Source organism: Hyaena hyaena, unplaced genomic scaffold, assembly GCF_003009895.1.
Source record: "Hyaena hyaena isolate Hyena2069 unplaced genomic scaffold, ASM300989v1 scaffold_233, whole genome shotgun sequence".
NCBI lineage: Eukaryota > Metazoa > Chordata > Mammalia > Carnivora > Hyaenidae > Hyaena > Hyaena hyaena.
In genome coordinates this window covers 954,927-970,627 of record NW_024080866.1, presented here as the reverse complement: position 1 = coordinate 970,627, position 15,701 = coordinate 954,927, and the positions used below count along the sequence as shown (strand labels likewise).

The following is a 15,701-nucleotide window of genomic DNA, read 5'->3' as shown; positions in this document are numbered from 1 at the left end:
TCGGGGTTCCTCCCCCTGGAACCCCACCAAGAGGCAGGAATGTGGTCCAGGGCTAGCTGAGGGTCACCTGAAAGGCAGGCCAGGCTTGTGTCTGGCACCTCATAAATGCCCAGGAGGAATGGCTGTGGGGAGGAGTTTCCATTGTGTCAGCAGCAGCCTCTCCTGAGGGGGGGATGTGCCCCCATTGTGGCCCCTGAGAAGCTTGTAAACCTGTCATTAAAGGGGGCCTCCCTGAGATCTCTGCTAGGAGCCAGATGGTGAGACTGGGGCTCCACTCTGGACCACTGGCTGCTGGGGGAGTAGTGTCCCAGCATCTTGAGGTCCTTTGCTGTGGCTGCTCCTCCAGCTGGGACTGGCCAGTGCCTCCCCCACACAGCCTTTCCCCACAATGCCTGCTATCTTGGATTTACAGGGAAAATGGGCTCTAGTGGTAGATGCCGAGTAGGGTAAAGGACCCCTAAATAGCACTGGAAGATCAGGATTCAAGTCCCAGGTCTGCCACCTCATTGCTGTGTGGGCTCAAGCAAGCTGATTAACCAGTCCGAATCATAACTCATCTGTAGAATGGAGACCTTAAGGGTCATAGTGTCTGTTGAAGTGCAGAGAGGGAGCCTTTTGGATGGTGTAGGGGCGAAGCCTTGCCCCCAGCCACCCCTCTGGCCCTTAATATCAGAGCTGTGCTCAGGGTTAATTCTCATTCTGCTTTCTCTCCCTCCTCCCCACTGGACTGTAATGCCAGCTGAGGGGGAGGAGGGAGATCACAGGCAAGGACAGCAGGGCTTGGGGAGGTGGTGAACCCCCTGGTCTGGACCACCATGTTGGACGGTTCGGAGGGCACAGTTCCTTATACAGTCTGTGCAAATGGCACCTACTGGAGGCATGCAGGGCAGAGCCATTGTGGCTGTGTGCGGAGGCCCTGGCCCTTGTTCAAAGAGAAGTGACAAGGCCCCTGGTGGCAGGGAGGACAGGAGTGGGCGGGGCCCAGGGATGCTTCTTTTTCAGGTGGGATCAGCAGGTTGGATATGGGGTCCTCTGAGACTCCACTGGGGCCTGGGGGCATGGAGGCCTGGTGGGTTAAGGTCAGGAGTTCAGGTGGGGTCTGCCAAATAGCAGGGGACGGTGGTCACTTGGAGATACCCAGCAGGCCAGAGAGGGTTTTCACATCATCTCCACGGAGGTGGCACGGTGGATTTGATGACTCAGAGCTGAGTACAGAGAGAAGGGGCAGAGGACAGCCCCGGAAGCTACACTGTGGGCAGGAGGGGGCAGGCATGGGATTTTGCATGTCCAGGAATCAGTGAAGGTGCTTTGCAGCTTCCAAAATGCTCCCCTCATACCCACTTCAGAGGCTTAAGGCCGAGAGCAGCAGGCCCGAGCAGACTTCTGGGTCCTAGGCACTGCCTGTGAGGGGTGACGGGGGCTGTAGCTGCCGGAGATTGCAGCCTCCCTTTCCTCCATCTCAGCGAAGACCTGATTTGTTAGTTGTTGTTGTTGCTTTTGAGGTGTTCTTTATAGACCACAACAGTCATTCTCTTTAAGTGTGTAGTTTGGGGAGTTTTGACAAATGTGTAAGTTGTGCGAGCACTGCCGCAGCTAAGCTAGGACATTTCCATCATCATGAAAAAACTCCCCGTGTGTCCCTGTGTCTTCGTCTTCCCAAACTGCAGCACCCACTGGCCTGTCTAGTGCCACAGTTTTGCCTGTTCCAGAGCGTCCTACAAAATGGAATGAGAGCCTGTGCGGCCTCAGAGGCTGGCTTCTCTCACTCGGCACAGTTTCGAGGCTCCTCTTTGTTACACCGTTATCGTTCACTGCTCTTGCAGAGTGGATTCACTGTGCGCATGCACTGAGTTTTACATCCAGCCATGTGTACAGACAATGTATGAAATGGGGTTTGTGTTTCTGTCTTGGTGGCATACACGTATGTTATGAAAACAACAGAATAGAATGCCAGGTGTCCCCCACTGTGCTCCTTGAAATGATTTTACGTGGTACATGGATGAACAGTTTTTTTCCATATTTTATCAGATTGTGAGCTTATTTTATAAGTTTATTTTTGAGAGAGAGAGCTAGCTGGGAAGGAGCAGGGAGAGAGGGAGAGATAATCCCAAGCAGTCTCCATGCTGTCAGCGCAGAGCTTGACACAGGGCTCAAACTCAAGAACCACAAGATCAGACCTGAGCCCAAATCAAGAGTTGGATGCTTAACTGACTGAGCTACCCAGGTGTATCAGTTGTGAGCATATTTTAATGTGCATTTAAAAAACTGTGTCCAGCACACCAAATGCATGTTTTCCTGGCTCTTTAATGCTTCATGGCTAAGACACAGACCTTGCTGTTGCACTGCCTGCGTTTGATGGCTAGAGCCTCTTTCTGCCAGCTGTGTGACCTTGGGCAAGCCACTCGATCTCTCTGAGGATCAGATGCCTCAGCAGCAGCATGGGCCAGCAATGTGCCTCCATCCCTGTTAAGTTTGCCGTGAGGATGAAAGCAGTCAGTGCAGGCCAAACTCCCTGTTTGGAGCCTGGCACCTATCAGCACTTGGCTGCTATTATTATTAGGTGCATATAGCCCATGTGCGCTGGGTGTGTGATTTATGTGCACATCCCTGTGTACGTGAATACATGTGCACGCACACTACATGCGGGATTCCTGGCCTAAGGGATAAGGGAAGGGATAACTCTGGTAGGGTCTGGATTACCTTCTTGTGCTCACAGGTGTATGTGTGTGCCCATGAAAGTGCCTTTCTGAGGCCACGTGTCTGGGTGTACATTGTGTCCCCAAGGTCCAGGGTTTCCTTATCCTTCTCCATCCTTCTGCTGTCAGCCAGGGTGGTGGGCCTGTGCTACCCTCGCCCACCCCAACCCCTGCCTGTGGGAAGGAGGCCAGGGGGATGGTCCTTCCAGGGCCTAGGTCTCTGGTCCCTGGGTGTCTCCACCATGTTGCCCAGAGCTGGTGTTTTCTGGATCTTTATGCAGGACCGTGGGACACCACCTGGGATGGGTGGGAAGGAGAGGAAGCATTTTGAAGGAAGCCGAGGTCCAGCAGTTGGTCTGTGGATTCTGAGCAGAGGCTGGGAAAGAGTCCCACTGGAGAGGCTCTAAGCAGGTTTAAACAACTGCTTTATTGAGTTATATTGACATACCCTTAACCACATGTGTTTAGAGTGTATAATTGGGTGGGTTTTTACATGTGCACACACCCATGAAACCATCGCTGTAAGCCAGATGGCAAACACATCCGCCATCCAAACACTCCCTTGTGCCCCTTGCTAATTCCTCCCCCTGACCCCCACCCTTCCCAGGTAACCTCCAATCTACTTGTTATTACCAGAGCTTAGTGTGCATTTCCTGGATTGGGACAAATGGGACAGGGTGTGGGTAGGGTGGGGGGCCGTGGTTGAAAGGAACAGAGGCTCTGTGGTTACTCCATGGATTGTGTTTGCTTGTATTTCAAAACCGGCTTTTTTCAGAAAGCATAATTATTTGGAAATTCATGTTATCAGTAGTTCATTCCTTGTTTACCACTGAGTACTATTCCGTTGTATAGACCTGCCACAATCTCTAGTCCATTTACTATGAAGAGTCCAGCTGTGTCTGAAGGTGGCCTGATCCCAATGTGCGTCTCTCCCAGGCAGGGCACCTGTAGGTCACCTGTAGCCACGTTGTGCCCTTCACCCCAACTGTCTCCTTCCCTGGAACGACTTCCCCGGCTCTGCACTATGCAGGGCCCACTCAGCCTCTTCCAGGTAGCCTTCCCAGACTGAATGGGCCTCCTCTGAGCAATTCTCACCTTTATTGTGTGGTGGTTTGCAAAGGCCTTGAGCAGTGTTCTGTGATTCTAGTCTTCTCTTTGCAGTGAAAGCAAGGGGAACTCCTTCTTGTTCCATCCCTCCCTCCCTCCCACTCACAGGATGTCTGACCAGCCATGGACTGTAGACTTTTGGGTCTGGGCCCTCTGGGAAGAAGGAAGCAAAGATGCAGAGTGATGCAAAGTGATGCAAACATGGCCTGGACTGAAGGCTGGGTCTTCCTAGCTCAGGACATTCCTCTCTCCATTGCCCTTCCCTCCCAGTCTTCCTCTCCTTCCTGGAAACTTCTCCTCCCCTCTAGGTAGTGGAAGGCCTCAGGGCAGGCCTGATGTGGACTGAGCTTTCTGCATTATTAAATCACAGCCATGGAGGAAGCCATCTCTGAAACACCCCAGAAGGCCTCTGTCACATGCGGTGGTTTCCTTCTTCCCCAACCCGTCTTCCCCATCCTCCATGTGTCCCTCCTCAAGTTGATGGCATAGGCAGGGGCTAACCTTCCTGATGGATGCAACCCAGATCTTGGGGAAGAAATGAACATCCCCACTTCCTTGCCCCCAACTTCCAGGATTGCATTAACATTCCTAGCACTGCTAATATACATTTTAGAGCCGCAGGGTGTAGAGGCCACCTGTTGTGCTAGAGCAGGGAAGTGACTTCCCTAAGGTCACACAGCCAGTTAGTGACAGACACAGGCCACCCGGTACCTCATCCATGTTCTTTCCTCTCTCTGTCCTGTCTCCCGGACACCAACCTCACATGCTTGTAACATGCGTTCTGCCCTGTCTCCTCTCACATGCTTCTAATGTGCCTTCTCCTGGACTGAGCCCTGTCTTGTACTCTAACCCGTTTTGCAGAGAGGTAGAACCGTGTGCAGGAAGAAGCAGCGTGCCTCCCTGGCCAGAGGTGCTCGAGGCAGATCTGCATTCTGTTAGGAAGCCTGGGTGCAGAGCCGCACCTGTGTGCAAGATGTTGTGGGCATGGGTGGTGGAAAGCAGGGAGGCGGCCTGGGGCGGAGGGAAGTGGCCCTGAGGGAGGGAAGCGGTGGGCGTGGTCCTGGGGCTGCTGCACCCACCTTGCTGGTGTCCAAGGGCAGCCCTGTGGCCATGTGTTCACTGTGGCTCAGCCTCATCAGCCCAGCTCCCGTACCCTCTCTTCCTCTTCTCCTCCTCCAGGAGGCTTTCCTGAGAAGTGACCTGCCCGTCCATCCTTTCGACACTTACAGTGTCTGCCATTTTTATTGTGATTCCTGTCTGGGTCTTCTTTCCTTTCCTGGACTGGTGTCTTCTTGGGGATGGGGTCCATGTTCGTTTCATGGCTGTATGTCCAGTGCCTAGGACCGGGCTCGGTATTCAGTAGATAGATAATGAATATTTGCTGAACAAAATCAATGACAGTGGTAGTGAGTGGCAGTGTGCGGTGGTGGGTGTTGGCTTTATCACAAGGGCGGATGGTGGAAGACAGACGGTGGTAAATACTAGTGAGTAGCAGGAGATGGTACCTGACGGTGGGTGGGAGGTGGTGGGTGAAGGACCAGGGAAGATGGTGATAGATACTAAATGGGGGTAGATGGCAAAGTGGGACATAGCAAGAGGTGGTAGCAGGTGGCCTGAGGTGGCAGTGGATGAGTTGCAGTGGTGGTGGACATCCTGGGCAGTGGGCAGCTCCTGCTGTGCCCAGGGGCCTTTGTCACACTCTGATGTTGCAGCCTGTTCTTTTGCAGACTCCATTGGGGGCCCCTTCCCTGTCCCCTCTCACCGATGCCACCACAAGCAGAAGCACTGCCCTCCGGTGCCGCCCGGCGGGGGGCTCCCAGCCACGCCACTTCTCTTCCACCCGCACACCAAGGGCTCCCAGATCCTCATGGACCTCAGCCACAAGGCCGTCAAGAGGCAGGCCAGTTTCTGCAACGCCATCACCTTCAGTAACCGCCCAGTCCTCATCTACGAGCAAGTCAGGCTGAAGGTGGGCCCCCTCTCCCTGCTCTCTCCACCTCCCTGGGCCTCGAACCTTCTCTCTCAGCACTGCCTTCTGTTACAGCCATTACTACACCCTGCCCTTCTCTTGCCTCTGTGCCTCCCCTTCTGCTCTTCCTCATCCCTCCTCACGCTCTTCCCTCTCCCTACTCCTTTCTTAACCTTCCCCATGTGACAGAGAAGGACCCGGGGAGGGGAGTGGCCCAGGGGACCACAAGCTGTCACTACACAGTGGGAAGGCTCCCAGAGGATGGGAAGGAGGACAGCTGGGTGGTGTGACTCCCCATGGGGCTCTGCTGAGAGGGACACACTCCCTCCCCTGGGGCCCCTGGCCGTGGTGGGGAGGCGGGGCCAGCCCAGGGTGCTGTCTGAGGCCATCTCTTCCGCCCAGATCACCAAGAAGCAGTGCTGCTGGAGCGGGGCGCTGCGCCTGGGCTTCACGAGCAAGGACCCATCCCGCATCCACCCTGACTCGCTGCCCAAGTACGCCTGCCCCGACCTGGTGGCCCAGAGTGGCTTCTGGGCCAAGGCGCTGCCCGAGGAGTTTGCCAACGAGGGCAACATCATCGCCTTCTGGGTGGACAAGAAGGGCCGCGTGTTCTACCGCATCAACGACTCAGCAGCCATGCTCTTCTTCAACGGGGTCCGCACGGCCGACCCGCTCTGGGCCCTGGTGGATGTCTATGGCCTCACGCGGGGCGTCCAGCTGCTTGGTGAGTGCCCGCTCCCTGTGCCCCTTTCGGTGCGGGTCGCGCTTCCAGGTGTTGGGACCTGACATTGCTCCCTCCCATGGGGTGCGGGGACCCCTCTCCCGCTGGCAGGGCCCCAGGGCCTAGAGGGCACTGGGAGAGCTTGGGGAGCCTTCGCGTGCCCTGCGGATGCACCCATCCTTTGGACCCACAGTGGAGTGAGGGGCGCCTGGCTGGGATTTCTGCCCTCCAGGGCCCCTCGGGTTGTGCCTTTGAGCAGCGCACAGCCTTCATCATAAATGGCATCGAAACCACAGTGCAGTGAGCACTTAGCGTGAGCTGGGCACTTCATTATTGCCCTTCTCATAGCATCCTGGGAGGCAGATTCTATTAGTGGAACCTCTGGAGGCAAGACTCAAGCTCGGGGAGGTTAAGTTGTTGGCCCCAGGGTGAGGTGTGGAGCCAGCACTCGGTCCCAAGTGAGCCCCGGCCCTTGGGCTCTGATCCCCCCAGGAAGTCCAATCTCGCCCTAGTGCTTCGTGCAGGGATGTAAGGGAGGAGAGTGGAAGGCACTAGGGTGGCAGAGACTTTTCTGGCTGCACCTGGGTACCCGGGGTGAGTGAGGCTGCTTCAGGGGAGTGAGAGGGCATGCATCCTGTGTGAGGCAAGGAGGAGCCTCAGAAGGCAGCCTGTGGTGCCACGGTGCCAGGCTTTCTCAGAAGGGCACACATGAATCCTAACAACGAGTGCTGGAAGGGGCCTCGGGGAGTCTCAGGCTCCTCGGGGAATCCAGGTCACCTGACTCACTCGTGCACATGCTGGCAAGCGCAGGTGCAAGCGCACACATAGACTGGGTACAGGTCAGCTCATGGGCAAAGTCGCTGTGTCTCCAGGCGGTGCCTGCCTTAGCCTCAGCTTTCCCATCTATAAAATGGGCTGTTGGGAAGATGAAGTTAAATTAAAGAAGCTGTGAGTAGAGTGTCCTGCACGGTCCTGGGTATGCAGTCAGTGCTTAGCCTGTGCTTGCTCTTCCCGCCTCCCATCCCTGCCCCCATCTCCCTGCAGGGAAAAATGCCATGGAGGTGGTTGGAAACTTTTTTTTTATACTTTTTTCCCTCTGTGGCTTCAGAGCCTAGAAACGGTGAAGCTCTTTTTTACTCAAACCACCTCTATTTGAGTAAAAAAGACAGTGAAAGTAAAAACAAGTGAGTAATTGTCAGAAGCCTTTCTGTTGAGTTCCAAACATCAGGAGGCTGTTTTTATTGATTAATAGAATGGGAACTTTCTGTTTTTCAACTCAGGAAAGTGTTTCTACGTTCACATGGACAAGTTTAAGAGCCTGAAAGCAGGCTCTTCTAAGTCTTCAAAAATGGAGAAGGGAGCGGAGGCCGCCCTGGGATAATTCCCTTTGTGAAATGGGTGCACTGGCAGGGCAGGGCCTCTACCGCCCAGCAAAGGAAGGGCAGTGCTTATGCCCCCGGGCTACAGAGTCAGAGTGACCCAGCTGGGATCCTGGCCTCACCCTACACTAGCTGTGGGGGCCTCAGTTTCCTTATCTGTAAAATAGGGGTGGGTAATAATAAATAACTGTTGTCAGGGTTGAAGAGCAGAGTTAGGTGAAGCAGCTTACACGTAGTAGGTATTAATGACTGTCAGTAGTGCGCACCCATCCTGGAGAGGGTGAAGCTTAATCCAAGGTTCAAGTGAACACCTTCCCACTGCTCTGATATCCTTAGGGCCTCACACTTCAAGGCACTGGAGTTTCAAAGCCTGAGTTTGCACTCCAGCCTGAACGCTTCTGTCTGGGCCTCAGTCTTCTCGTCTGTAAAGAGTTTGTGAATACTATGGCTTAGCCCAGGGCTGGGCCAATGGTGGGAGATAGAAGTGTCTCCACTCTTGAAAAAGGTTATAGTCTTGTTGGGCGGGGGGGGGGGGGGGGGTAAAGGAAAGTGCGGGCAGCATTCTTGCTTTCCCCCTTCCTAGCAAAGAATGCCTTTTCCTACAGTCAAGGCCCAGCTCAAAGGCCACCTCCTCCCTGAAGCCTTCTGGAGCTGAGTTCTCTTCTCTGTTTCTTGTGTTCCCCCACATGGCGTCTGTTTCTGTCAGTACTGAGGCACTGGCGGAGCCTTGGTCCAACCATATGTCTTGCACGAGACAGGGAAGGCTTTGAAGACGAATCTGTTCTTTCCCCACTGGGTGTCTCTCCAGAGTGGAGCCTTGTGTGTGGTGTGTGGAGAACACCAAGGGTTATTTGGAGGCGCGGTTAAGGGAGAGTGGTGGGAAGGTTAACTTGTTAGATGAATGAAAGCGGCTGGGGCAGAGGTAGACCCAGCTTTGCTCTCATAGACAGCTGCAGCCTCCCTGGGAAATTAGAGCAAACCCTCCAGACACAGTCCGGGCAGAACCCAAGAGAAGCCCGTAAATTGTTTAATGCTGTAGTCATAGGATCCTTTCCATCTGCCGAGATGGTTTCCATCCAGCTATCTCATTTAATCTCTCAGCAGCTGGCCTTGGACAGAATGTTTTTCTTTCATTCCCATTTGTCAGGGAGAAAACTGAGGCCCATGGAAGACTCGGCCTGCGTAGGGATGCAGCAGAGCTGGGGTTTGAACAGGGCGTTCTGATGCCAAAAGCAGTACCTTCCCCAATAAACCTTCAGCAGGTTTAAGTGTGGAAGGAGGCAGGAATTGAGAGGAGGCTGGGGTCTGGAGGGAGGATGGAGTCCAGGAGGGCTTCTTGGAAAAGGGGACTTAGGCTGGGCCTACAAATTCTAGGAGGGTCCGGGGAGGAGGTGGTGATGGGGACATGCCAGGGTAACTTCCAAATCTCAGGGGCCTAGGGAGGGCCCCACCTGAGGGCACAGCCCAGGTGCCCTCACCCGGCCTGACCCTGTTACCCCTCTCAGACTATAAATGGGTTTTCCCCACAGTATTTTCACTTGCCTCTGGATTTCCCAGCAGGTTCCTCTCTGTACATCGGATAAGGCTGAGGCCCCAGCAGATTCCTGTCCTAGCTATAAATCACCATAATCCCTGTATTTTCAAACACTGATTATAGCCCCTGAATTCAATTAGCAGATTAAATTATCTCTTTGTTTTGTTCTTCCTAAAGTGATTTCTTTTTTGTGTAGAAACAAAGAAAGCCATCCAAGATCTCTTCAGAGGTAGGGATGCTGTCTACACTCTCATTCTGTGGCCTCCCCTCTGATATAGTCCCAGGGTCAGCCTCCTTCCCTCTCCTCCCCACTTCCCACGCAGCACCCCCACAACCCTGCCCTGATCTCTCCGGTGCCTCTGGCTTTCCCTGCTCTCCTCCTAAGCCATCTTGGCTTCGAGTTTCTCCTTCCCCTGAAGAAATCATTCTCTACCTTGGCAGCTCTGTTGTCTTTCCCGAGGTGATTGCCTCCCAGACCAGTGTCTCATCTGCAGGGACTTCCTGCTAGGCCTGCCCCCCTCCCTTTCTGCCTCTCTCTGGGACCTGTGACCAAAACCCTCCAAATCCTACCTGGCCCGTAATCTGCTCTTCACATCAGAAATATCCTGGGGTACTTGGCACCTAGCAGACACGCAAGTCAGGCTATGGGCAGGTTGTCTGTGTCTCCTGCCAGAGTGGAGGCACGGGCTGGCATCTCTTCCTGAAGTGACACCACCAAGGGGGTGCCCCGTCCCAACCCCACACCGCCCTAACATAACCCCGGCCCCCTGGTGCCCACCCCATGACCCCTGCAGGCCTGCTTCAAGCCTTGCAGGCGCCCCTGATATGCTGGAGTTCAGGAGATTGCTTCTGTCCTCAAGGTGTCCTGCCCAAGCCTAGGCTGGTATTTCCAAGAATAATAGCTACCTACCTCCAGGAAGAAGGACCTGCGGGGCAAGCAAATAGACACACGTTTTATGGGGAGATTAATCCTTGGAGAGATAAGCTCCTATCCCAATTCTTCAAGGTCTCCCTCCTCCTCTTAGAAATGTTGGCTCAGAGAAGGGCAGCTGTGGGCTCTGGCAGAAAGCTGGTGAACCGACTCCACTAATAGGGTGCTTCTGATACCCCTCTGCCCACCACAGCCTAGGTACGATGCAGGGACATGGGGGAGGGAAGCATATGAATTGAAAACTTGCCCCCTCTCTTTGAAGAGTGTTTATTTGGGGGGACACACCATATAATTGCTCTGAGATGATCCAATTCTGCAGTGAAACATGGCTGAAGAGTAGAGCCGTGAATTGGGGGTGGTACAGCTGGGGAGCGATCCAGGACTTCTGTAGGAGAGGAGTTTCAGGTCAGGAACCAAAGGAGCTGAAACGCACAGACTGGTTGGGGAGGAACAGTTTAGGCCGGACCGGAGGGCTATGTGTGGGTACAGAGGTGAGGAATTACACTGGCATCATCAGTCAGGGAGCAGACCCTTCAAGGGAGGAAGTGAAGGGAAGAGGCGAAGGTGACCTGTGGAGAACGGGTGTGCACAGGTGGGGCTATGTGCATGCATTGCAGGGGAGAGAGCCGTGAAAGTAGAAAGCTTCTGGCAGCTTCCTTAGTGTCAATGTCTTTGAAAAGGAGAAAAGGTGGCCCAGAGGTGGGAGAGGGCCTGTCCAAATTCCCCAGCTCATCAGAAGCCAGACTGGGCATAAGGTCAGTGAGAAGACATTGCCACATCAAAATGGTAGCGGCTGAGCTCAGGAGGCCACTGAGGGTGGGCTCCCAAGGGCTCATGGCATTCTGCTTCATCCCAACCTGTGCACATGTTCCCAAGTCCTGGTAAAAGACCTGCCTCTTGAGGATGGAGATCTAGACTCTCAGGGAGGGTAACTTTCTGAGGGCCAGGCTGCTGCTGGACTAGTTTCCGGGCTATTGAGCCAGCCTGGCTTCCCTGCAATGAGAAGCCTGGGCCTCTCCAGAGATAAGGCCTTGGGGTAGGTCTCCCATTCAGGGTGTGCCTCAGCTTGGCAGCAAGACGGACGTGAGCCATCCTGCTCAGCGGAGGACCACACTGCCATCTGGGCCTTCCGCTTCCCAGGCTAAACCAATATTTACCTTCAGCTGTGGCTCCCAGGGGCTGAGAGGCAAATATTAGTTTAAGGAACCTGAGCAAAGCTCTGGAGCTGGGGGAAAGAACTGAGGATGCTGATGGCAAGTTCTTCTTCTTTGACAGTTTTTTTTCTTCTTGATTAAAACGAAATTTTGTTGTTTCTCCTGCTTCTGAGACTCTTTCCAGCACTTCCTTTCTGCTCCTCCCAGATTCTGCTAATCATAATCAGGGCCCAACTCCAAATCCTCTCCTCCACCAGGAAGCCTTCCCTGACCTCCCCTATTCCTATGACCCTTCCTCTTCCTGACCCCCTGAGGTACATGAAGGTCTAGTGGTATCAGCAGTTCTGCATCATGTATTGTTTTGCTCTTTAAGATGACAGCATACATCCTTTATATGTGTTATAAAGAAAGTTATTGTTGTACTTGTTCTGCAGATAAGGAAACAGAGTCTCAGAGAGGTCTGATAACTTGCTTACAGTCACACAGCTTGGAAGAAGTGGGACTTGGGCCCAGGAACATGGGCTGTATTTGTTCTTAGCTTCTCTAACCGAGTTCACCCGGTCCCCTGTTAAGTCTGGATACCTCCCAAGGGTGTGGTGTTGGCCCTCCTGTGTCTTCCAGGAGAGGGTTTACGAGAGCTCAGGGGGTCGGCGATCAGCTGTACGGTGGGCATAGATAGTCCACAAGAGCCCCCGCAGGGTGGCCTGGGGAAGTGGGGGTGCCCAGCATCCCAAGTCAGCCGTGAGGGTGGTCTGCCTGCTTCCTAGTTCCCTGAAGGCTCCTGAGGGCTTTATCTGGTTGTTATTACAGTGCACTCTGGGTTCGTTTGTTTGTTTTTACCAGAATGAATATTTTATAAAAAGTGCAACCATATATGATTGGCAATATTAGACTGTTTCTAATACTCAGAAATGGCAGTTTCAGATTCTCCACCTAGTATCTCTCTGGTCCAAGCTATAGTTTGGGGGAGCTTGAAGAGACCTGGGGGCCCGGGGTAGGGTGTGTATCGTGGAGGAGCCGGGGCCTTGCAGTCCTGGGGACAAAGCCCTCATTGCAGAAGCCGGGGGCCTGATTGAATCAGCACTTGACGTGGCCACTTACTAGCTTTGGGCAAGGCTTCCAGCTTCTCTGTGCCCCAACTACCCCATCTGTTATTTGGACATAATTATACATGTGCCATTTACCTCAGAGAGTCTGTGAGGCTCATGAATATGTACAAGTGTTTATGTAAATAGCAAGGGCTGTATTTTTTAGGTTAAAAAGGAATACTTAATTTAAAAATACCACCAAATAGACAACCCCCAAGCAGTCCTCTTATTAGAAGAGGAGGCCTTAAAACCAAGTCCCTATATCCGGGTGAAATTCAAACCATTCTGTCTAAATTGTTTCTTGGAACAAGATCTATGGTTCTCTAGCTGGGTTCCTTGGAACGCTGGGGTTCCACAGAGGCATCTTTGAGGCGGCTGAGTTGGCAGGCTCTATGGCTTCTTCTTAGACTTCAACCAGAGATTTTGGTTTGGTTGGACAAAAAGATTCCACTACTTAAAAAAAAAAAAAAAAGTTTGAGAACCGCTAGACCAGATTCTCTCTATGTCTAAGATCCTCTGGCCTGAAGATTCCATACATCTTAGAATCTGTGGTTCCAAGGGTTTCTGGGACATTCTACTCTTCCCTCCATGAGCCTCAAAAAGTATTTGTTTCTCCTAGCTTTCGTGTGGTTGGGTTTATATGGTGAGGGTGGAGGCGGGTGTGGGTTTCGGGGCATTGCCTAGAGGGGTGGAGAAACCCCTAACCCGTCCAAGCCATGTACCCGCCCTCCGGGCTCCTTCCCCTGCCCCATGCCAGATGCTGACCAGCAGAAGGATGTTTATAGAGACAGTAAATGGGCTGGCAGCGCCTTCTAAACAGGGGCCGGCAGATACCCGCCAGCCGGCCGGCTGATGCAGGCCGACCCATGGTTAAAGATTATCTAGTGCTCCGGAAGTGAGAATCCAAACAAACAAGACTCTTGGGCTGACAGCAGGCCTGGCTTCAAAGGAGCCCCTTGCCTGCCCTGGAGGGCCCCTGCCCCAACGCCCTGGCCCTGCTCTGGTTGCCCTGCACTGGCTGGCTACCCGTGGGAGGGCCCGGCGGGTCTCTGGCCAGAGCTGGCCCCGGAACCCTCAGCCCGGCCCCTCCCTTCCTTCTCTCCCATCCTTTCTCCCCACTGGCCCTGCGCAGACTGTTCTCCAGGCATTTACTAGAACAGTCTCCCCACTGAGTGCCTCTCACTTCTGTCTGTCCACACTCTGGTCCTTCAGGGCCCAGGTCAAATCTTGTTTCTTTGAGATGCTGTCCCTGACCCACTGTGAGACAGGAAGAAGGGCCTCAGCCTCAGCTGGAGAGCGTTATCCTAAAAGGGATATTTATCCTAAAGAAGAGAAGGCTCAGAGAGGGTGCAAGGAGTGGTGAGAGGACACGAATGGAGCCCTGCAAGGAGAGCTTTGCGAACAGTTATGGTTGTTCAGAGATAGGGGACAGATAGCCTTGGGATGTGGTGAGCTGCTTGTCCCCGGGGGCATTCTACTCAAGGCTGGGTGAGAACTTGGCAGAGAGACGGATTTCCTCTGGAGACGCTGAGAATTTTGTAACAAAATTGTATTGGAATATTTTCATGCCTCCAAGCTTTGATCCTCCCACAGCTTACGGGCTCCCTGGGGCCCAGGTCCTGACTTCTTCTGCCTCTAACCACTGCCTGGGGCTGGGCACACAGTGGGTCAGTGCCACCTTGAGGGGAGGAAACCCCCTGTCCGGGCCTTGCTGCCCTTGCAGGGCAGGTCATTTCTGCTCTGGCCCGAAGTATCTGCAGGGCCACCGCTAGGCACCAGATTAGGCAGGAGCTGAAGACGGACAAATTCCTTCCTGAAAGACGGGACTCAGAGAGGGGAGCCAGCTTAACGGCTTCTCCCGTGGCCTTGAGCCGCCCCTCCTCCTGCCATAAACACCTCCAAAGTGGGCAGCCGTGTGTCTCAGGCATGGATTACATAACTTGTTGCTTTCAAACGGGCCATCCCACTGCTTGGGTTTACAGGTAGCCCATCTGCTTTTTCCGAGCCGTAACCCGGGGCTGAGGCTGGCCCCAGGGTGCTCTCCTGTGACTTTGGGGGCCAGGACCCTCCCTTGGCCTCTGACTCGATGTCAGCCCAGTCAGCTCTGACCTTTGCTGTCCCTTGTGCGGAGGCCACCTGACCAGCTCCTCCATCTCCAGTGTCATCTATTTCAGGGCCCGGCACAGCTGGGCACACTGAGGGGATGGCTATTTTGGAGCTTGCTGGCGGCCCGCAGCTGCTCCTGACCCCGAGGGGCGGCCGAGCGGGGAGAGGAGACATACTTGGGCTGGGCACTGGCCCCGGGGATTCCATTTTTAGCTGTTTCCCAGCATCTCCCGTACCTTTTTCTCCCTACTCGTCCAAGATCTCAGGCAAGGGCCATAGGGTTTATTTTCCTGTTCGTTCTCCTCTCCCTCATACCCCCAGTTCCCACTGTTTCTCCTTCCTTCTCTTCTTTTTTCTCTAATGTCCACTTTGTACCTTCTCCTTTCTGGTCTTCAGTCAGTGATGTCATTCATGACTGGTAGAAAGTCCTTCCTTACGGTTCAGAAGGTTAACTGCCTAAGTGCAGGTGGATCTAACTTTGATTGACAAAACTCAACCTGAGTCAGTACTAGTACCCAAGGTCATCAAGTACCCAGGTCCCAGGGCCTTCCCACTTTACCTCTGATCCCTGCGACATCATCACAAGGCAGGTATTATCACCCTTGTTCTCTAGGTGAGTTATCTGAGGCTGGGAGAGAAGTTGCTTCCCTACTGGCTATCATTCAAGTGCTGGACTGGATGGTTAAACCCAGGCCTGTGTCACCCCAAATCCCACTTTCTTCTGAGCCACGGGGCATGAAAATGATAGTAACAGTGGTTTGTATTAACCTAATGATTATTATGTGCCAGGTACTCTACTAGGTAGAGTATGGTACTATGTACCTCCTGCATTTCAACTTTACAGCATCCCTTCTGAGGGGAGTATTGGGATACAGATTTTATACATATCAGTACCTGTGCTGATTTTACAGCTGAGGAAGAGAGGCCCAGAGAGGTCAAGCTTTTTATCTAAGTTTTCCTGGCCAGGAAATGGGAGAGCCAGGATTTGAACCCAGGCTAATGACTTCAAAATCCTT

At 53.5% G+C, this 15,701-nt stretch overlaps 1 protein-coding gene across 1 annotated transcript in view; it reads left to right on the top strand.

Annotated features, from left to right (window-relative positions):
- The window catches only part of NEURL1 (neuralized E3 ubiquitin protein ligase 1), a 75,654-nt gene that overhangs the window by 52,335 nt on the left and 7,618 nt on the right, over positions 1-15,701 (top strand). The window contains exons 2-3 of the mRNA XM_039243910.1: positions 5,531-5,772; positions 6,175-6,496. Of these exons, the coding sequence (XP_039099841.1) occupies positions 5,531-5,772; positions 6,175-6,496 (564 nt within the window). The remainder of the gene's footprint in view (positions 1-5,530; positions 5,773-6,174; positions 6,497-15,701) is intronic.